Source organism: Chrysemys picta, chromosome 10 (assembly GCF_011386835.1).
Source record: "Chrysemys picta bellii isolate R12L10 chromosome 10, ASM1138683v2, whole genome shotgun sequence".
NCBI lineage: Eukaryota > Metazoa > Chordata > Testudines > Emydidae > Chrysemys > Chrysemys picta.
The window spans coordinates 19,340,752-19,363,850 of NC_088800.1; the positions used below are offsets into that span (position 1 = coordinate 19,340,752).

General features: G+C 42.0%; 2 protein-coding genes across 6 annotated transcripts in view; both read right to left on the minus strand.

The window, feature by feature from the left end:
* The window catches only part of SPPL2A (signal peptide peptidase like 2A), a 49,813-nt gene extending 46,393 nt beyond the window's left edge, over positions 1-3,420 (minus strand). For 2 of the 4 annotated variants that reach the window (XM_005307265.5, XM_042845664.2), the window contains exon 1: positions 3,130-3,417. In XM_005307265.5, the coding sequence (XP_005307322.2) occupies positions 3,130-3,192 (63 nt within the window). In that variant the 5' untranslated portion in view covers positions 3,193-3,417. Of the gene's footprint in view, positions 1-3,129 lie in introns of all 4 variants that reach the window. The other 2 variants (XM_065559375.1, XM_042845666.2) reach the window with 2 other exon arrangements.
* A 10,436-nt stretch (positions 3,421-13,856) lies between these two features.
* Positions 13,857-21,302, minus strand: LOC135973915 (CDC42 small effector protein 2-B-like). Of its 2 annotated transcripts, none has more exons than XM_065559381.1 (6): positions 21,217-21,302; positions 20,774-20,832; positions 20,249-20,420; positions 16,499-16,600; positions 15,860-15,968; positions 13,857-15,517 (listed from the first exon to the last, which is right to left on the minus strand). In XM_065559381.1, the coding sequence occupies exons 3-5, from the start codon at positions 20,300-20,302 to the stop codon at positions 15,894-15,896; spliced, it is 231 nt and encodes a 76-aa protein (XP_065415453.1). In that variant the 5' UTR covers positions 20,303-20,420; positions 20,774-20,832; positions 21,217-21,302; the 3' UTR covers positions 13,857-15,517; positions 15,860-15,893. The 2 variants fall into 2 exon arrangements, with proteins under 2 accessions (XP_065415453.1, XP_065415454.1); XM_065559382.1 differs by having other exon boundaries at positions 21,244-21,260.
* Positions 21,303-23,099: the final 1,797 nt, after the last annotated feature.

The following is a 23,099-nucleotide window of genomic DNA, read 5'->3' on the forward strand; positions in this document are numbered from 1 at the left end:
ATAATCCCTATTCCATAATGAGATATCAAAAAAATCTGATTTAAAGAAAAAAATCCATTTTTAAAAAAAATTTTTAAATCGTTGATTTTTATCCATCCTGATTTTATAGGATTTTTAAGACAGGATTTTATAGTTTATACCATAATGTAATCCTTGTGAGTGTGTGTGCAGGCACAGAATTAAAGAAAAATTAAGATGCTAACGTCTGAAAACTGATTTCTGAAAGTGGTCAGTAACCAAATTTCATAATAATATTTTGATATAGCACTTTTCACCTGTATTTCTCAAAGCTGGCCACTAACTGACAGAGACAAAGAAGAACTCCAGCTGTGGACATGTTACTGTATGGCAATTCCTATAATTATGTTTTGGCAAGATTGTTGGAGGGGCACATTAGAGGATGGATTCTGAAACTATATTTATTATAAATACTTAAAAGCCTTTTTTTTTTTAAGTTAAATTCTTAATTCCCCAGTTTTATACATACTTGATTAAATATAAAACAAATGCAGACTCATAAAATAGTCAGGTACTATAGGAATTTGTCCACAATAAAGGAAATATGTAACATTTCTTTTCCATGTTCCAGAAAAAGATCTATAATTTAAAAAAATTATATCTAGAAGGTGACTAATGAAAGAAAAGGTGTCATTTCTTGTTTCAGTTAGGTGTTGCCAGAAGAAAGTAATTGACTGGGAACTAAGGGAAATTATGCCATAATTTAAAGCTGGTCATCTTGACTTTTCTTGAAAGAGGCACTTACCTTAACATCAGGAATGAATTAATAGAGCAAAAGGAGTCGGCGAGCCCTGTTGTAGGTTTTAGATTTTTTTGTTATCTGCCAGGTATAGACTTAAGCAATATTAATAACCAAGAGAGAGGTAGAAAAAAAGACGCTTGGAATTTGATGCCTGCCATGTATATAGGAAGTTCACTAATAGCTTGTATTTCTCTGTGATCTTCTTTGAAAGGCATTAACCATCTCCTATAGCAAACAAGACCTTGGGATAAAAGGAGAAAAAAAGCAAGAGGTGCTCCTGTGTAGTTGTTTCAGAGTTCTAGGTCTGTCTTGTTTGAATGGCAAAAATTCTTATTAAAAGCAACCCATTTTATCAGGCTCTGAGAGTGAACATCTGCTCACAAAGCAAAGTGTGAAAATAGCCACAGTTTGTTAGTATTTTAAATGTACAGTCCTTCAGTTACTAGATAAAGTTAAGACAGATTTTGAAGAGTTATTTAATGATTTATAATAAGCAAAAGAAATGCCAATCTTTACCTCTTAAACTAAGCCCATTCATCTAAAAATATAAACTCCTGGCAATTAAAAGTCATGATATTAATCATCTTACTTCGAATGGAGACAGGAGCGAGTCTGAGCAGCAAGAACTAGAGGCTTTCACATTAGCCCCTTCCATTATTGGAACTTTCTTGTGTATGAATGAGAGAGGTATAAATAAATATGGTGTTATGAAAGCTGCAGTGCTAATTTTTCATAAGTAGTAATCTTTTTTCTAAACAAGTGATCACTTGTTCTTCAACACTACACTACATTGTTTTGCTAAATGTTCCCAACACTGCTATCACCATTTAACTTCCATTAGCAGTAGCCATAGTTTCATTGTTAATGTATACAGGCTCTAGGTGACCGCCAGTGTTTTAAGCATGTTGCATAATCCTACTAAGAGCATGTCAATACAACACTATACTTAAAACACCAGCTATACTAAGGTGCCCGCTGTGGATCTGGTAAATAGCAACAATAGGTATGTTTATAAAGTTTCCTCCTGTTGGAGGAGGCCAATCAGCACTGACCTATGGATAGAATGGACCTCAAAAGATCGGATGTGAGGTTAGGAAGCATCTGAAAGTTTGCATATTTATCTAACATTTTTCTGACCTTTAGTCTGCAGAGTTGGACTGGAAATACCCTGACAATTCAGGCCCAGCTAGAAATACTACCAGGATGCCTCTGTCATAATGTTTAAAGCAGTTTTACTTCTGATCCCGGACAGGAACTGGAAAACCCAAAAGAGCCAATCCATCTTTTTCAGACAGACATTTCAGATCTTCAACAAAACAAGCTGTGATTGAGTTTGGTTTTGAAAGTGAGCAGAGTTCCCAACAGGGGAGAAAATGACTGGTTCTCATCACAACCAGTTTGCCAGCTGGGATAGAAAGACACCTTTTGCACACAGCAGAATTGACAGAGTCATATTAGCTCACACAAGCAGTCCTACACCCAAACCCATTCACACCAGCCCACATGACTAGGACCCATGTCCACTACTACCTCATCACCCTACTCCACAGTCTTGCAATTGTGACCTGCAGCTCACACTGCACAGTCCAGGACTGTGAACTCAACCATGCTCCATATGATGCCAACCAACCTCGCCTCAACATGACATCATGCTACACCCCTCCCCCAGGTCTACCACCCCAGCCCCACACTGCATCTCCCCTCACAGACCCCTGCTAGCCCTTGCCCAGCTCTCGCACCCCCCTCCGCTCTTCCCACAGCCCCCTGCCGGCCCTCACCCCCCCCAGCTTCACTCCACAACCCCCCGCCAGTCCTCGCCCCCCACAGCTCCACCTCTCTCCCACAGTCCTCGCCCCCACAGTCCCCTGTCGACTCTCGCCCCCCCTTTCTCACATCCCCTGCCAGCCGTTGCCCCCCTCTTCCCTGCCACTACACCAGCCCTCGCCTCCCCATACAGCTCCAGCTCTCTCCCACAGCCCTCATCCCCCTCTTCCCACAGCCCCCTGCCGGTGCCCTCACCACCACCCCCAGCTCCTCCCCCCCTAAAGCCCCCTGCCTGCTCTCGCCCCCCTTCCCCACAGCCCCCTGCCGGCCTACCCCCCACAGGTCCAACTCTTACCCCCCCCCCCCGCCGTCTCTCGTCCCCCCCACAGCTCCAGCCCCCCCCCCACCTCTCTCCCACAGCCCTTGCTCCCCTCTCTCCTCCCCACAACACCCTGGCGGCCCCGCCCCCCCGTTCCAGTTCTCCCCCACAGCCCCCACCTCCGCTCCGGCTCACCCCCTAGCACCCTGCCGGCCCCGCCGACTGCCCTCCCCACGATCGCAGGGGCCGCCGGCGGCCCAGCAGCGCCCGCACCGCAGCCCCTTACCCGCGGGAGCAGCAGGGCCCAGAGAGCGGCCCACAACAGCCAGGCGCGCCTCATCCCGCTCATCCTCCTCCGCCCGCCGGGGCAGCAGCCGGCCGGCACCGGCTCACCCTCCACCAGCGGCCTTCCCGGACCCGCCACCGCCTGCACAGCGCCGCCAGCTAAGCTCCCCCGGAGCGCGCGGCACTTCCTCTTCAGCCGGCTGGGTAGGAGGGGGCTGCCAGGGCGGACATGTGACCGCCCTTCCCCCGCTTCCGGGAGCACTGGGCAGCCTCCTCTTCCTGCTCCTGGGCAGGTTCTGTCCGGCAGCCAGCCCTCGTCCCGCTCTGCCCGCCCATCCCCGTAGCGTCCGGCTGGCCTGAGCATGCCTTGCCCAGCAGGGAAGCGAGGCCCCGCACGGTCCTAGCCCTGCTGTGCCCCCCCCCCCAACTCAGGACAAAGCTTTTAGGCGACGAGGGTGGGGATGACGGGGCCGGTGCTTGGTGAAGCAGGGCAGAACTGTTGTCGGTATTGCCCTCCAGCAAAGAGTTGGCTACTGCATTGCATTTCTAAGGCCCTGGACAAGGTCAGCCCCCCCCCCCCTGCTTGCTACTGCCAAGGTGGCCCCTAGCGGGGCCCCAAAACGGGGCCCTCCCCCAATTGAGTGTTTCCCCCTTCTGACAACTGCAGCATCCCTCTGGAGTGTTGCTGCTGCAACATTAAACAAGGATCATGCGGAGCATGCAAAGGGTTTGTGTGATGGCTTCAGTTTCTGTTGCCAAACATAGGACCCCCTGCTTGTTGCTGAGCTTGCAGGTGGCCTTCACTGCCCCCTCAAACACATATACACTCAGGCTAGGCTTTCTGTACTACCTTCCATACTTTGCTCCCTTCTGGAGGCTCCTTCCTTTACTGCTGTCTCTATACTCGCCTCCTGTAATTAGGGAAACAGCTGATGTGCCTCCCACTCCACACCATAGCTCTGTCTCCTGCTGTTTGATGCTTTTTTTAAAGTCCTAGCACTCAAGTAAGAACATGACATTCTCAGCTTTAATTTTTAAAGAATAAGTTTGTAACTCTATATCCCTACAAGGATAATGGCATATTCCAATGGTTTCTTCATGGGAGACTGATCTCTGTGTTTACTCCTTTTCCTGCCAAGGACAGAGCAGAAAGGGAAAGAAAAACTCTTTTCAAAGGCTTTGGTCAGCAAGTGTTGCTGTAGAATCCCACCAAAACTCACAAGGGCCGTGAAAGAGGCAGGGGTGCTGGAACAATTTGTATAGTGGGGGTGCTGAGAGCCATTGAACTAAATTAAACCCCATATATAATGGAAACCACTTCAAGCAGCAGTACGCCTAGTTCCAGCACCTATGGAAAGAGGGAAGGCGAAAAAGTGAAACAACAGACAAAAACGTAAAAGGGGATTAAATTACACTCAGCACAGTGGGAGGGTGGGAAAATGGCTAGAGTTGGGAGGGTAGAGCACTTGGTATGAAATCAATCAGTCCATTGGCTCTTTGATGAAAATTGTTTTTATACTAGCCACTGGAGTGAGCCCACCAAGTCTTTACATGGAGCTTTGGATCAGGGTTGCAATGGTTCCAGAGGAACACAACTTTGGACACTAGTTTCCAACTCCAATTGCATATGAAATAGTGACCTAAAAATGACAAGCTCTGTTACCAATATTCCAAGCCATCAAGTCCCTGATGTATATCTCAGCGTGTGCTGCCTTTCCTTTGTGGCACCTGACAATTTCTGGATAATAAACTAATAGCCTGTCTGTTACTCATTTTTAATAGAACTGCTCTGAAACTCTTATTTATTCTTTATACATCACTATAGTTGTATGGAACTAATCAAAACTGAAAACAAAAAGCCCAATCATGCAAGATGCTCAGCACCTGCCAAAGTGTGAGTCAAGGACACTTAGCACCTCTCAGCATCAGGCCCAAGATCCCTGTAATCTTTTCTGATGAGCATATATGACTCTTCATTAAACCCTTTTCAAATTTGATTCATCATATGGTAATGGAAATGATGACCGATGAAGGTAGAGATTTCTTTTATAGCAACAACACTGAAAAAAACCAGGGAAAATCATTGATACTGTCAGCTTGTATATTGATTTCAAGAAGGTGAAGTAACTGGGGAACAAACTCAACAAATTTATAAAACTAATGTATTCAAGAGAGCTTGTGTGCATGTGATTTCCCCCTCATTGCATATGGTGGATTTAAAAACCAAATAGAAATAAAAATGTAGCATCCAGAGGCAATTCCCCACCCTATTGTTGCAAGTTTACAGTAAATCACATTTTGGCCCTAGGAACTTGAATCATCTTGAAATGTAATTCTGTAAATAATTACTATTTTGATCTACAGAAGTTCTTTTTACTTTGACTATGCCAAACAAGCATTTTTTTTCAGTAACATTCAGAACTTTGTTCCTGTGTCAGCAACAGCTAGACTGCAAGTGGTCCATTCTCCCATTTTAGCATGCTTAAACAGTGAGAAGTAATGAGACATTGCGACAGACTGACAATATCCTGAACAAACCTTATGGAATTAAAATAAACTGTACTGAATTAGGGTTAATACTGTTGGGGTACTTTGTATTAAAAATGCAATTGTGCAGGTGGTGTTGTGGCATTATATGTACCTTCTCTAGTAGGGAGGGGGGTGGTAATGAACTTCCTCCATTATAAAATATGGATGTATGACTTGTTCAAACTGGATTTTCTAGAGATCATGTGTTTCTAAAAGGTATACTCTAGGAATTATTTTGGGGAAGTTCTATGGCCTGTCTTATACAGGAAGTCAGACTAGATGATCACAATGGAACCTTCTGGCCTTGGAATCTATGAATTTATTTTGTTGAAGAATCTAGGTGGTTTCCATTCACATATTTTTGCTGTTATGTTGTAGTGCTGATTTTCTTACAAATGTCAGCTTTAACAAGGGAGATATTTTCAGGTAACAAAACCCACTCCTGATAATTATGAGTACATTTCAGATCAGGTTCTGGCCTTAGTTACAGCAGTGTAAACCCAGAGTAACCCTACTAGTTTCATTTTAAATCAGTGGGGCTATTCCCATTCACACAACTGTAACTGAGATCAGAATCTCTGTCCCTCTCTCTAAATAAGTAGAAAGATGATCCCCTTTGTGCTGGCAGTGGTAGTAGGTTAATATTTTTTAGGTCAGCCACCTGGCTAGGTACAGAAAAGCAATCCCAGAATTAAAGTAGAGCACACATATTCTTAATAAACTATTGATTATGTATGTAGATGAAGACATTCCAGCATTACTTCACTTAGAGGAAAGTATGTTATTACTTTAACATCCTATGTGGAAATTAGCATTAAAGGGCATAACTTCAATGGGAGCTTTGCTTGAATAAGGAGTGGGCCTTTAGTAATAATCTACCCACATAACCTTTTTGCCTGTCCAGTTTAGTTTTATATAGAAGTATCATAGGTGAATTTAACATTAGTCAATGTAAAAACATTAAAAAAATCTAGAAGAGCTTCTTGCTTACATTTTCATGACAATTATTTTAAAATACAATAGCCAAACCCTCTAGTAATTAGAATATTTGGAATACAGGTTTGAAGCCTGTAATTACTGTGACATTTTAAATAGGTGACTAGGGACACAGAGCTGGCCCCTGTGTACATAGACTGCTGCCTTCTACTAGACAGAATTTGAGCTACAAGGTGGGCGAGGTAATATCTTTTATTGGACCAATTTCTATTGGTGAGAGAGAAGCTTTTGAGTCTTTCAAGTCTGGGAAACTTAATCAGACTGTCACAGCTAAATACAAGGTGGAACAGATTTGAGCAAAGTTCAGTTTGTTAAGTTTAGAAAGCATTTTATCTTTATGTTTCTTGTAACTATTTCTGACTTTAATACCTCATTACATGTACTCACTTAAAATCTCTTTGTTTTCAAATAAACTTGTTTTGTTCTTTAATCAGAAGTAATCCAGTGTTGTGAATTGTTTTGGTAACTTCATTTAAGGTGGCAAGCTGTTGAGTATTGATCCCCTTAGAGGGGCAACAGACCTAGTATATCTGGACTGTTCAGGAGAAGGCTGGACAGTGCAAAACATGTTTTTTGGGGGGAAATTCAGGAGTGAGAATGTCTTGGGGTCACCCTGCAAATAGTAACAAAGGCTGCTGGAAGCCAGTGTGGTTGGTATTTGCTGACACTCTGCTGGGGTCAGAACTGCTGGACCAAGACTGTGGCTTTACACAGACACTCAGGGTGTAACCTGCATGCTGGCAGGCTGATTATGAGTGACCCAAAGTTGGAAGTTACAACAGCGAAGGATTGTGAGGTAACCAAGGTCGCAGAGCTACTCACAAACATATGTCACACTAACAGCTACAGGAGATTCTGCCTTAGCTGAAGTAGAAAGGACCTACACTTTTGGAGCAGACTTATAGCCTTTTGGTCACTTGTTTTCAGTGGCCATGGTGTATAACATGAACAACAGCCATGAAGTAGGCACTATGGGTAATTCCAATAAATAATATTAATAATACAGGGCCAGATGTTTTACAGTATTCATTAATGTCTTCAGGGCTGGATTAAGGTAATCCAGGACCCAAGGCACACCATGGCATAAGGCCCTTCATGGCTCTGTCCATGTAGCCCTGTCTCTGGGCTGTGGTCCCACCCCTGACTTGGGAGTGGCAGTAGCAATAGGTTCCCCCATCGCATCCCAGAGAGTGAGGGGCTGTGGTCTAGGATGCACATCCCTTGGGAGCAGCAGGTGTTCCCCCACACACACCTTGAGAATAGCTGGGTACCTTCGGTCCCCCAGAGAAGCCAGGCAACAGGGATGCGCCTCCCAGTATTTTACACTCCCAACTCTTCTTGGATGAGCCAGTCTAGCCCACTGCACACCTTTTCCCTTGCTAGACCAGTACTGGCAGAGGGCTCCAAGTGCAGTAGGCCTTGGAATTAATACCACATTGAGATGCATGGGGCAATTCATACTTCTCAGAGGCATCACTTCAGGTTCTCTGCAGACTTAGGTAGATATCACTGTATCAGTTACATTCAGATTAGGTTTTGTTTGTTTTGAAATCAATTAAATGGCTGGAAATTATCTTAATGGAGAGGTAAAGTTGCTTAGTGGTAAGTTGTCCCCTTCCAGAACATTGCGCTGAGTAAAACCCAAACTTCTGAAAATCCATAAATGAAGAGGTAAGATTGCTCATGCAACCTTAACTCTGCCCTCATTCAACAATGCCCTAATATGCCCCATTAACCCACATACCTGTACTCTGCCAACCCCACAATTCACCCAGGACAGTCGGAGGGCACGGGGGAGGGGTTGGCGTGCATGGAGGTTGCAGTGCACTGCCACAGCTGTGGAGTGCAAGGGGATTGGAGTACAGGGTGTCAGATTCACTGGCAGGGCTGGGTCTTTAGGGGGTGAGGTGTACTGGCAGAGCTGGGGATTCAGGATATTTAGGGTGCACGGGCAAAGCTGGGGCTGCAGGGGGGTTGGGGTGCACTGGCAGAGCTTGGGGGCATTATGCCTCCTTCACCTGAGCCCTCAACCTCTCTCACCATTCATCCCCTTCCCCAGAAGCCCTCTCCCTTCACTGCAGCCCCAAACTGCTCTTTTCCCTACCCCCTCCCCCACTCCTCTGCCCCCTAATGCCTCTCCCTGTGCAGGACAAATTCACTTCTAGTTCCCCCCTCACACACACACAATACTTTAATTCCATTCAGTCCAAATCTCTCTTTGTCATAGGTAGGGCTGGTGATTAATTTATCCTTAGCTATGTTATGGCAGGGTAAGTTCACAGCCATCTCAAGATCTGTAATTCATTCAGTCATTAATACCTATCAGTTTAACAATACAGAACAATAGAAGGATACAAGTTGTGGTGGTGAGTCTGTAACTAAGGAGCCCCTTGGTCAAATAACCCAAAATCTGGGTCACTAATGCTACCCTGTCACCCTATGAGGCACCTCAAACTTCAAAACAATCTGATTAACGGTTTGGATTTTAGAGCATTTCCAAGAGTTGAGCTTCAAAGCATACTAAATGGCAGGAATGGAAACATTCTAGCTGTTTTTCTGTATTGGCACATGTACAGTATAAAAATGTACTTTTTCGTAAATATTGTTCTCACTTTGGGTCTCCTAAAAATTTAGTGGGATTCATGCACTACCTTGGGAATACCATTTTGATCCACTAATAATGAATAGTTTGAACTCTAACACTGGGTAAAAACAACCAACCAACCCCACGTAGAAGCTTTTTTTTTAAAAAAAATGGCTATTTTTTCCACAGCTCATATCTCCAGAACCCCACTCTCAGATTTTTCCACTAAATTTCAAACAAATCCAACTAAGCATGTCCATTTTTAGAGGACTTAGAATAGTCAACCTTTTAACAGATATCTTGATACAGCTTTAACTATGACAGTGCTGGCGTGCTGTTATAATGAAAGCTAAGATTCTGATGTAATCACACAATTCCATGAAGCTAGGTGCCAGTCTGTAATGCCTATGCATTAACCCCACCCTGATGGTAAATAGCATGAGTCTTCCTACAGCCTACGTAACCTAAAAGGTTAAATAACAGTTGCAGCATTAATTTAAAAAGTGTTATGGGAAACAGCTCTGCTTCTCTAAAAACATTCCACTGCATTTACTCTTTGTTTCCTGCCCTAAAGCCAATTTGTAATCTAATGAGCCAACTAGCTTTCTATTTCAGGACTCCACTCCTTTGACATTAACTCTTTAATACTGGAGTCATTTCTGCTAAATTGTCTAGGGCTAAAGGACTCTACCTTCAAAAATTACAGGCTACAATTATGGACTAGTGGAACATGTTGAAGAGTTAGAAGGGAGCTCTATCAGTGCTTTTAAACAATGTGATCTATTGAAAAGAGAAATTTTTAGAAAGAAGACAACATCACAAAGTACAGGAGCTGAAACCCTGCTCAAAGCAAGCACTCTGATGTTTAATCCTTCAAAGAGCCAATAATCTAGTGCAGCTGTATAAAACAATATTTGGTCAGTGCAGGATATCTGGAAACCTTGCAAAATACAACCCGGAGGAAAGAAAGCTTTGACAGCAGAGTAAAATAGCACCATGTCCTCCCCCTATCCTCCACCCCCCTGCCCCTCATGAATCTTACCTCCAACAGCAATTACGAAGCACAGATAAGTAACATTTGATCTTGGACTGTTAAGCTTCATGACAATTCCACAAGACTGAGACCAAAGTAATGTCCAAAGACAACCCAAAACAGTCTGGTATTATAATCTTCAGCTACAAATAAATAAATAAAATAAATAAAATCTACTTTTCCCAAATTACTGTAATTCATAGATTCTAGGACTGGAAGGGACCTCGAGAGGTCACCGAGTACAGTCCCCTGCCCACATGGCAGGACCAAATACTGTCTAGACCATCCCTGATAAACATTTATCTAACCTACTCTTAAATATCTCCAGAGATGGAGATTCCACAACCTCCCTAGGCAGTTTATTCCAGTGTTTAACCACCCTGACAGTTAGGAACTTTTTCCTAATGTCCAACCTAGACCGCCCTTAATAACTTATATAAAATATACTTAAATTAAGAATCCCCCTGCCATCCCTGCCCCCTGGCTCATCAACGATAGACAAGGAACTTCTACTGTACCGATAAATTAAAAACACTGATTTAAGTATGAAGAATATCTAGTGTTTTCTGAAATAGTTTGTCTCCATTCCCACAGAATGGACATTAAACTTAACCGATTACCATATTCTCCTATGCCCAGTCATTGACCTGCAGCAGTAGTACAGTAATTACTATAAAAGGGAAGCTAGTTTCTGTGTTAAAGATTATCCTATGATAGGATATGCTGACATCTCATTAAAAACACAGCATAGCACTATGCAAGTGATATTAAATGCTTACAGGAGGTATCTGATAATACTTTGAAAAAGAAAATAGTATTGGAGTCTGGATTTTTGATAACCTGCCATATTTGACTTTAGATGCAATGATACCTATGCTTTGCTCCCCACTATATCTAGTTCTTACACCCATAATATAAAAGATAGAAATTATTCCAAACAGCTACCTCCGATTCATTTGAAGAAATCCATAGTATTAGGACTGTGGCACTGTCATATACATACGGCCTGATCCTCTTCTCCCTTATACATTGTGTTATTCCTTACACCTGTGAAAAGTGAGTATAAAATACTACCAAGTCAGAATTTTGTACAGATGTGAGTATACAAGGTACAAAGGAGCGAAAGAATGAGGCCATTTACATCTAGTTTGTGGCCGACCATACTTCACCTAGGCGAATTTAAAAATAACCTGAAGCGTGTGGATGGGGCAACTAGGACTAAAGGAAGGGAAAAGATTGCTCCTTAGTGCAGAGATTTGAGTTCTTATAACAAAAAGGAAGGATGTAGGAGCAATCAGAAGCTTAAGCAGGAGTATCCTCTTTCATACCCTTGAGGATCTCCAGTCTGGCCCACATGAACACACGGAGAGTGGCAGCCTCAGAAATCAGCAAGGATTCCTTATACAGCTTTGCTGGGGATTTGTGGCCTTAGGATCGCCATTCCCTAAGGAGAAAGGGACCCAGTTTCCACAAGACTTTGGAGCAGATGGGAACCATGACAAGCCAACTATTCTGAGGAGGTGAACTGGAGAACAGACATCATCCTGGACTGAGGAGATCTTGGTGTATAGGACCCAGGACCTCAGCTGGGACCCTTCACCTGCTAGCTGGCAGGCAACAGATTCTGAGAGTTTACCCCATCTGCATGTGGATCACTGGTGGGCTTCAAGGCCAAAGCTATACAGATTCATTAGTTCAACAGGAGAGACATGCTAGGGGAGCAGCTCTTTTTATGGCAGATAGGGTATGAGCTGGTCCGAGCGTTCACTGATGTTGGGTTGATTAAGCAATTAATTGTGGCCAGATTTGAGCCAGGCATGAGGTGGATCATCACTACACTGCAAGGCTGAAGCCACTTATCTTCAATGTTATGGCACTCAGGGCAGGTTGGAGCTGGTCCCAGTGCTTGTTGATGCTGCTTGTAATGTTGGCTTAAGCAATTATGGGCTGGACATCAACTGGTGGATCACATCTGAGCTTCAAGGCTAGAGCCATTTGCCTGTGATAGTATGGTAGGTAGGGCATGAGCAAGTCCAGCACTCAGATGGCAAAGCTACAGTCACCTGGTGTCCTGAGATTATTCACTGGGGTGAAAATGATTTTGGGTAGTGCATTGAATTAAATTTAAGGACTAGGCTACAGAGAGATGTGGAGTTATTAGATAGTTTGGTCTTATCCTCCATTAGTTTAGTCAGGGATGTGCATAAGATGAGTTTGGGGAAAGCCACTGAGCCACCCCATGTCAACAGGGCAAGAAAGAATGTGAGCTATGAGGTAGCCAGGATAATTGAGAATTTTTTTGGGAGGAGTGGGAAGAGGGAGAAGACAGTGATATCTGATACAATGGCACTGAGCTCTTTAGGAAGAATGGAGTTTGGTAGATGCTGGGGCTGATAGTTGGCTCCATGGCATTAAGGATAGGGTCAGGCAGGCGATGGGGGTACCAGGCATGGTGGGTGTGGTGTACATCCATACTAAAAATCACTGGCACTTGCTATAGCCAGTACAGGTAAAGGCTAAAAAGAACCAAAATTGCCCAGTTGGATCTTGTGCTTATAAGAGAGGCACTTGAAATCTTTTTGGACCGAAGATTCCCCTGCCCCACCTTGTGGCCTCTGTCAGACTACCCCTCATTAGATTGGGGGGTGGAGAAAGGTTTCAAAAGTGAAATGAGTCTGTGGGATAAACCAAGGAGGGTCTAGCCTGACTGGGTGGGGCTTATGATAGGAACCTTGTAACCAGATAAATGGCTGGTTCATGAAAGCTGGGATGGGCAATGTAGTGCCCCTCCCCAGCTATAAAATAAAGCCTGCTGTTTAAGCCCCTCCCTGTCAACCATTTGCCTGCTTGTGCTGGTCACACAGAAGAGGGGTGTAATGAAGTATGGATAAGTAGCAGATGGAACAGGATTACCAAAAATGCTCAATTTACACACTCTAAGACTAGCATTGAATTGATGCACTATTCTGTTTTTTCAGCCATCAGCATACTATGTTAAAACTGGTCTTCAAGAAGGTGAAGGCTGTTAACTTTGCTTCTGTGGTAAGAAAATTGTACAGCTTTGACTAGTTGAAGTTGGCCATTTAGACAGCATGAATCTGCCAGCAGAGCTAGCCATCTCCCACTGTTATCAACAGGGCACTGTATCTCTGCTACTCATAGGACACTTAACACTACATTGACTAGAGGGAATGAATGTTACCCTGCTAGCTTGTCTAGAAAGTGTGGATTCCCTCAAGACTAGGGCTTAAATTCAGCTGGAGCAGAGCTGTAGTAAATATTTTCAAATCCCTTGGAGTTTTTAATAGCATAGTGGTGGGGAGAGGACCCTTGCTCAGCCCATAAGATCAGTAGAGATTAAGTGCTGTCAGCCTGAGTTCCTGGTTTTTACACCACTAACAATAAGATATGTTCTTTATCACAGCTATTAGAATTCTGAAACTGGTTATGCCTCCTTTGTCTAAGGTGTGGTAAACAAAATGTTAATTCAGGCTAATAAAAAGTTACATTAGAACCTGCTCACGCCAAGCTATTAAGGGAGCATATGGTTCTTTTTCAAGTGTGTATAAAATACAAGCAGAAGTAATTGAGTTTGCAAGGTGGTGTTTATTGAACAATTACAGTATTTATGATCCAAAAACCAAGTTGGAAAAACTTAGAATGACTGATCTTGTGTTAGAATTACAGATTAGATACTCATGCTAGTCTATAGTTTGCTATTTAAAAACAGGGCATGTATTCTAATCAGATATACACATGCCAAAAAGAGTAATTAATCTTTGCTTTGTGTAGTTACTGCACAGTCACTTTAGAAAATTACAGTAAAAATAGTGTTCAATTCATTTGAAAGAAGACTCTCTACTGAGTGTACAGAGACACAGAACAGCCCCTCATCTTAGGCCTTCACATCAGCTCTTATAGCAATATGTATACGCTGACACATTTCAGTCACAGAAGACCTCTAATTTATAGGAGAGTCGCATGACAGTGGTCAGATCACACTGTGTTGAAAGATATTTTAAAGACAAACCTGAAGGCCTGATCCTACTCCTGTTGAAATAAATGAAAGTTCCACTGACTTACCAGGTGTCTTGTCAATGCTCTAAAGTTGGCAATAATTCAAGTTCATGAACTTAACTTGCTTCCTTGATTTCACTTATGACCACTTTAAATTGCTGCATCCATACCAACTGCACAGTTTGAGAGGACAATTGTCTATTACCCAAGATAAAAAAGGGTATGGATGCACTTGTGACAGTGATTATGGACCTAGTCACTTCAAGGGATACTTAAACTTGTTGCTTCTGGCCTTCATGACTATTTAACAAAAGCAACATCTCAAAATGCCAGCACTGTACATATATCAAATATACCCAGAATACAATTTAGCATTTAAGTGTCAAATGTGGTAGGTTTCGAGAAGTGATTAAGACTAGTCTACCTATTTTCTCTTTAATTTAGGCCATTACATCATCTACTTCAGTTTAAAAAAAAAATTTAAGAACTTCCAATGCATTTAAAAAACAAAGTAATCAGAGACTGGTTTTATTTTTTTAAGTGTCTGGAAGACAGGCTGTCACTTGTTAGATAGATCTGGCATCACTACCATGGGGTGGGGGGGCAAAAATAATAATAAATAATAAAAATCAGCTACCAAAAAAAACCCACCCAACCTCCACCAGTGCTACATGACTGCTTGATACCTAGAATGTCATCTCTAGATGAGAGTTTAAAATTCAATTGGTACTTAAATTTATGCAGCAGCAATTTACATTAAGTCTAAAGAAAGTCCTGAGCATTCTGTTGAGACCCATCCAGCCTCTTTCAGAGACTTTGGCACAGTGAAGATCTGTTGCAGTTATTATAGTAGTGGGAGAGAACATGCTAGGCACTTACAGCTCAGTGATGGAAAAAACTGACCTGTGACTGGAAAAACTATTTTTCCAGTCACCTGGACCTACTTTAGGGTGGAGAACCTAGTTATTTTGTGAGAGTATCCGTCACAAAAGCCTTTGGGTTGTGGAGACTTCACTGGGCTTTAAGACAAAAAAAAGTAAGATCTAATTTATAAAGTTAAAAGCAATACTAGTGTACAGTTCCAGCAAAGAATTAATTAGCATGTGGGCATCCAACCACTGGATTCAGAGAAATGTTCGTTACTATGAAATACTCCATTCCCCAGTAGAATATCTTTTACTATTAGTGTAAACAAGTGAGGTCTTCCAGTAACATCAGTTTCCAGAATTTCTGTGAAAAGAAGAAAGTCAAGACTGTTTTTATGCAAGTGGTTTTAGACTAGTAACAATGCCTACCAAAAAAAGGCCATACAATCTAACACTAAGTTCTTTGGGATAGGGCTGGGGGTCTTCCCATTTGGAAGGGGACCTAGGATGGTGTTCTAATTGGTACTGCACCATCACCATACCAGGTTGACAATTATAATAGCCGCCATACATTTGCATACAAGCCATTCTACAAAGAATGCTGAAACCTGAATTAAGCTTCATAATATGGTTGGAGTTTTCCCTACCAGTTGCTAGCTCATAACTTTTATTGATCTTTAGGAAGCCCTCAGAGAGCAGAACATACCAAAAATTGGTGCATCAGTCTCCTTTCGAGTTTTCTATAGCTGTGCACTTGCAGGAGGGCCATTTGTGTAGCCACCTTTTGACTTCATATGGTCCTGAATTGACCCAGCCTAGAGAAGAATACAGTAGGTTAGTAGATGCCCTTTATTTGTCAAAGCATTAAGCCTTACATTGGAAAGGAAGAGAAAGTACTTCAAACATTAATCCTAATGGGCAAGACATACTTATCCACATATGGAGGGATGTCAATACTCAGGGTATCAGTGACAAAACTGAGATTAGCAACATGCTGCTCTTCTAAATGGGTGTGCAAGTCCTGGTACTTCAGTGGAGTGACAGAAGAATGAGGCCTCATGAGTACCGACATACTCCATTCCCCCACACCACCACCACTGACTGTATATGCCAGGACTGCAGTGTGTCAGATGAGAAAGTGCTATGAGCTAGTGTCAAGTTAAATGACCTAAAATAAATCTATTCTGGGTGTGTAGGATGTAGAAGACTATGGTCTGTCCTGACACTATTCTGCTGCATTCATTCTCTGTACACTGGCAAGTGATGCTCACAACTTTAAACATTTAGTTTTAGCAGTTAGGCATGTCTCACACATTTCTGCTCATCTTGAGGAGTACATACTTACAGATGTAAAACCACTATTCATATCTCTTGTTCCAACATGGGCAGTATGGACAAAGTTCATTGGTTTTCCAATCATATTTCGGTCTAGTCTCCGACGTCTCTTCTTTAAGAGAAGAGGGAAAAAAATTATATGTGCTTAAGCAGAAAATCCTTTACATAAGACAGTCAAGGTTGTGTCTGGGAATTATCGCCCAGTTGATAAGAACCTTCTAGTGACTCCTAGTGGAAACAGAACCAACATATTAACACATTTCAGTGTTGTCTTTTTAAAAAGAGCAGAATGTACTAAGGTTTTTTGTTGACATATGAATCGGTTTGTCAGCAGAAGATTTGAAGCAAGCACTAAAAAGCTGTTTTCTAGCACTAAAGGAACAGACTTTTAGGCTTTCACTCAACATAACTAAGGTACCTATAAAAAAAGGCACTTACACATGTGGTTTAGACTAGACACTGCCTCTGCCATTTCCACTTGCTTTTCATCTGATAACACAAGTTAAGAGCACTAGAGGACTCAATGTGACATTTACTCCATCAGCAGGACTGCTATAGAGAAGTTACATAACTTTAAACTCTTACTATAGTCAGATGAGCCAGTTGCAAGACTGGGGCCTCTTTCTATGGAACTTTGCACCCTCAAAGAGCCTCATTGTAGTCAAGAGAGGTTCCATCTTCGGATTAGTTTCCAGGATGGGGGTCTGAAGATTGCACGTTTACTTTAATTTAAGAGAGTCTAAATAGGAGTTGTTTTGCACCTTTGACTATGTCTAACTGACCATTTGCAGGTGCATTTTTGCGAGTCTAGGCCTATTGGGTTAGAAATCTATGCACCACAATGCTAAATGCAATAAGGGACATTTATGCATTTTTTTAAGCTAGCTTCTCAGCCAGTCCTTGAACAATGAAGTCAAGGTTCCAGGAGTCAGATTTAGTTAAACCCAGTTTCTCTCCTGTCTTGCATTGGGATAACTTAAGAAAGCTTAATATTGCTGGTAGGGTTGCCAACTTTTGTTAGACAAATTCCTAGAGATTGCCTCATGTGACGATCTTTAATTAAAGATTAATCTTTAATTCCTGGAGACTCCTAGGGTAGGAAACCTTAATTGCTGGTGGAACAATAATCAACTGAGTGACTGTTGCAGTGTGACCAGCAGCACACTATTTGCATGCAGCATCTTTCCAGAGATTTTTCTCTGTCCCAAGAAAATGGGGTTACTGAGATCAGAGGACCCTATTACAAGTATTTTTTAGAAGTTTGTTTTTGTTTAAAAAATATGCACTACCTCTGGGGATTAGAAAATCCTTCCTGGGGGGTACTGAGGAGTTCCAAAAGAGAATCCTCTTCAGTTCCTTTGCCAGAAGGCTATGGGATCTGCATGCTGAGTGTAGAGCAAGATGAGAGAAGTTATTTCTATCAGGGAAGCAGAGTACATAAATAGGCATTCCCAACTATTACTGCTGCTGCTTTGGACAGACCACTCCCTACCTAATCAAATGCAACTGAACTGGGAGCAGAGATACCCAGTAAGCCTTTATGTTAGTTTTAAAAAGCACTTTTGAGGAAGAGAGAGTCAAGTGTCCACATGGCAGCATGTAGGGGAAGAGCAGGACAGTCAAAAATAAATAAAGGAGGGCAAGTATTCATTTTGCTTCTACCACAGTATCTCCTGTAGTGTTATATATTCCCAGGTATATATTACAGTAGCAAGACTTACCTTCCTGGTATACAAGATACCCAAGGCCTGCCAGAATGATGTCCTATGGGAATTCTCCAGTATCAAGTTAGTTATAAGACCAGAGAGTTTCCTTGTGCCACACAAGTACATTAGCCAGTGTATGAGTTGGTGTGACAGATGCAGGTTGGTCTGTAATGATTTATAACCAATGCATGTTGATGTGGTTATTGGGATGTTTTCTATGTAGCCATATTGGTTTAAGCCACAAAGTAGTATATTAACCCTTCACGTCAGGATATGTGATTTGCTACCACAATTTACTTTCCATTTATATGCATCACAAAGCCAGTTTGCTTGTCTCTAGTCAATAGTGGTCTAGGACCAAGTCAAGACTAAGGAGCATTTGCAGAGTCCTTAGGGTAATGGTCAAAGAAAGGGTACTTTCAGAAGCACTAAATATATCGCAGCCTCCCTTCTTTGAAGTCTGCAGGTAGAGGCTAAGGGTCGCTTGCGTACTTCTACTACTGAAAAGTTCAGCCCTAGAGACAGTTGTTTAAATGTTCTTCAGTGAGAACCAAGAAAGATGTTGACCTTTTCAAATATTACAACAAATATTACATTCCAGAGGCTGTAGCCACACCTCAAAGGCAGTTTGGTTTTAGAGTAAAATGCAGTGCAGATACATTATGAATTATTGGTACACTCCAATATTTGAAGTGCTGTTCTATTCGGGAGACCCTAAATTGCATCTTTTAACTTAGATCTAGTTCTTGATTATTCCTAGTCCAGTCTGCTAACCAAGGACCCCCCAGATCTGGAACTATCTGCATGGGGACCCCCAGTGAAGTCATGGTGCCTCTGCAGAGGCACAAGAGGCCACCCACAGATCCAGTTTCAGCATCAGGGATTTGGTGACAAGTTTACTGCTTTTTTCTCTCTAGCCCTGAAGAGTCAGCAGAGTTAAGAGTGAGCCAATTCTTGTCCTTTTTCTGCATCAATAGATTTTGACCTGTTGAAACTTATGCAAAGCCATTGAAGGCAGTTAATTGCCCATGTGTCACTGTGGGCAAAATTTGGCCTGCAGAGTGTTTCCATGTTGTGAGCCCAGGCTGAATTTGCAGAGTTGGCAATTTTTAACTATTTGTTATTACAATTAAAAGAAAATAGGAGTGTAAGCTAAACACATTTGTCTCAATGATTAGTTATCAGACATGGAAGACTTCTGTAGCTCTCTTCCCCAATCCCAGTCTGGAACTGAACTTTAAATAAAACACATTAGAAGAGTTGTGCACAACTGTATGGGTAGGTCCCGTATCTAGATTCTGCTTCAAGTTTTTAAAAAAAACAAGTTACAGATAGAGAGATTAATAATTGAAGTGTTATTGAATCCTCAGTTACAGCAAAAATGGCAGCTATGATATTGAGTAAATAATCCACTCCCCCAGAAAACTCCACTGACTGTATACATTTTAAGGGTGGCTATGCATCCTTGTTTTCCCCCTCTTATTCTCCATTAATAGCCCATAGATAGGCATCTGGAGGCTACATTAAGGGTTCTAGAGTTCTCCTCAACTCTTCTTACCAGACAGTCCTTAAAGAACAGTTATTACAAGAATTCTCCCCAGTTCACAGGGTTTAATTATTTTGACTTCCATCACATCTTTACAAGACATCACATTCAGGATTGTTTTGAAATATACCCATGTCATGTTTCATTAACAGAATCTGTAGCCTCCCATCTGGGGCAGTCTATGCTAAGTCCTCATGAAACTACATCCTAATTGCTGAATACTTATTCTGCAACTGTGTTCCTCAATGTAGGGAAAGTTTACAGGTGCAACACTAAGATGAGTTAGACAATTAATTTCCTATGCAGCTAGAAAATAGCAACTCTAATTAGTGTTAAATCAGATCTTCTGATAGAGCTCATGCCTTTTACTACAGATAAAAGTTCCCCTATCAGTTTTTATATTTTGCTTTCCTTGGTGTAGCTGATCACAAGAAAGGCCACACAGAGATTAAAGCTCTCATTGTAAATTCAAAAGCATCTTAAAAATCCAATACATGCATGTACTTACTGGCTGGGGCTGCTCACCACTGCACCAGTTAAAGCAAACCAAGAACTCAGTCATTGTGTCTTTCAGTAGCTTCCCTACACAAGGTGGTTATGAAATCTTGGTAGCTTGTTGATCTTGCCACATTAAAGGGAACACTGAAACCAGGAGGCCACTTCTACACAAAAACCAGTTCCTAAAATGGAGTTTTAAAGGAATTACTTTAGTAGATACCCAGAAGGCAGCCAAGTCAGATGAACATCTGGGGATTACATGTTTAACAGAATTTTTAACAAGTATGTTTATTTTTACTGATATATGCAAGAAGTGCCAGAATTCTGTTAAATAGCAGTTACTGAGCAATAAAGGCTTCAGTAGGCTTAGAACAAAAACAGAGATTGTAAGAAGAAATAGTTCTAAACATAGTGCCTCTAAAAGAGTGTTAGAATAGTTTTCATAGAAAGGAACAAAACAGATTAGATACTTGGAAACCCAAACCTCTTCAGAAGATAATATAGGTATGATACAAGAAAGAGATCCCTTTCTTACCTTTCACAATAAGATAGTTACAGAAACTTCAAGTCTCAGAGAAACTTCTGATTCTAGTCCTAGATGGGAAGAATAGATTACACCCTTTATAACTGCAATGAAAAGCTTTTTATGACCGAGGGGAAAAAAAAGTCAGCAAGTCACCATTAGTTTTATATACTCACTAGAGTATATAAGAACATGAACGAAAAACAATACTAAACTAGGATCATAGACAAGAAGTTAACTAAAAATAGCCCTTAAAGCCACAGCATAGTCTGCCTTTTATTTACTCCCACATTATGCTTGCTTATTATAAACCCATCCCTCTTCCAAACAACTTTACAGAGAGCCATAGAATAACATAATCCACACAGTAGCACCTGTATCTTGGTCACCTTGATAACAAAAATATCACAGCTACTTTTTAATGTACAAAAAAAGTAGAGTAAACAGACGCTCACAAGCAACTTCATTCATTCCAAACCAACCCAACAGCCTTCATCAGGAAACAGAGTAACAATAATCAGTCACAAGCATTCTTTATATAGTGCCACAATTACCCAATTATCACATTTGTCTTCCTCACCTTTGCCTGTGTTACTCCTCCCACTTTATCCCTTTCCTCTTACACTTCTGATTTTTTTTCTTTTTGAATGTTCTGTCATTCATTTTTCACAGTATCTATCTTATTTGCCGATTAGTTTTCAGTGTTCTATATGGTATGTTATTATAGAATGCAAAGCCTTAACTTTATCTTTGGTGCTTTGAATACTATTTATCTGTCTTAATTATCATTTCCCACCTCATTTCATATACTCACAAAGGATCAAATGCTCAAAAACAGTTAGGCCCCTAAATGCCATTGATTTCACTAGATGTTAGCAGCCTAGCTCATGAGCATCCACCCTAAGGTCCTTACCATTATACCCCAATGCACAGCGGAGGGACTGTGGACCGTGCAGGTGTCTGGATGCTGGCCTTTTATAAGGCGATGAAGAAGTCTATGGCCCAAGTGCTGTACTGAGCTCTGTGACTGCAGATCCCTGCATCTCTGCTGAGTCCCATTGCAGTCATCTGCAGAATTGGGGCCTAAAATAGGAGCAGGCCAAAAAGGGGCCTCAGAACTGATATTTATAGGGATTTATATGGCTTTGTCAAGCCGGGCCTTAAAAACCTCTAAGGATGGAGATTCCACCACCTCCCTAGGTAACCCCTTTCCAGTGCTTCCCGACCCTCCTAGTGAAATAGTGTTTCCTAATATCCAACCTAGACCTCCCCCCTGCAACTTGAGACCATTGCTCCTTGTTCTGTCATCTGCCACCACTAAGAACAGCCTAGCTCCATCCTCTTTGGAACCCCCCTTCAGATAGTTGAAGGCTGCTATCAAATCCCCCCTCACTCTTCTCTTCTGCAGACTAAATAAGTCCAGTTCCCTCAGCCTCTCCTCATAAGTCATGTGTCCCAGCCCCCTAGTCATTTTTGTTGCCCTCCACTAGACTCTCTCCAGTTTGTCCACATCCTTTCTGTAGTGGGGGGCCCAAAACTGGATGCAATACTCCAGATGTGGCCTCACCAGTGCCAGAGGTTGCCAATCCCTGTTCTACACAATTTAAAATGGGACTAGAACCCTTTTTAGGTTAAGTTAAGGAGCTACCCTTACTTATTATGTTATTTGTAGGCATTTATGTGGTACTGATCACCATAGTATCTGAGAATTAAACAATCACTGGTAAATGAAGCCTCATAACTCACTGTGAGAAAAGGAAGTATCATTAACCCCACTGTATAAATGGGCAAACTGAAGCACAAGAATAATTCACATAGACTGATATCTAGCCCTATGCGTTGGCCACAAAACCAGCCTTCCTTGCTATAGCTTAATGATCAAAAGCATAATGTAATCAAGTAATCTGAGGATCAAATCCTGCCTTCAGTTATGCTCAGGCACCTGTAACTTGGTCTACCAGAATGGTATCAGTGCCCCACCATAGTCAAGAGATGTAAATAGGAGTGTGAAGAAAGGAAAGATGGTGGTGTGGCTATTAAGGGTATGCCTACACAGCAAAGAAAAACCCACAGCTGGCCCATACCAGCCAACTCAGGCTTGTGGGGCTTGGGCTGTGGGGCTATTTCATAGCTGTGTAGACTTCAAAAGTGAAAATCCAAAAAGTAAAAGTCCCAAAGACTTTCCAATTGAAAGTCCATGCGACTTGTGCTCTTAAATCACACAAGTGCTGTTTAAAATCCCATCCACAATGTACAAAATGAGTACATTGAGAGGGCTGCAGGAGTAGCAAAAAAGCTACTAAAAAGAGGGTGTAACTTAAAGTTAACCCCTGCCTTC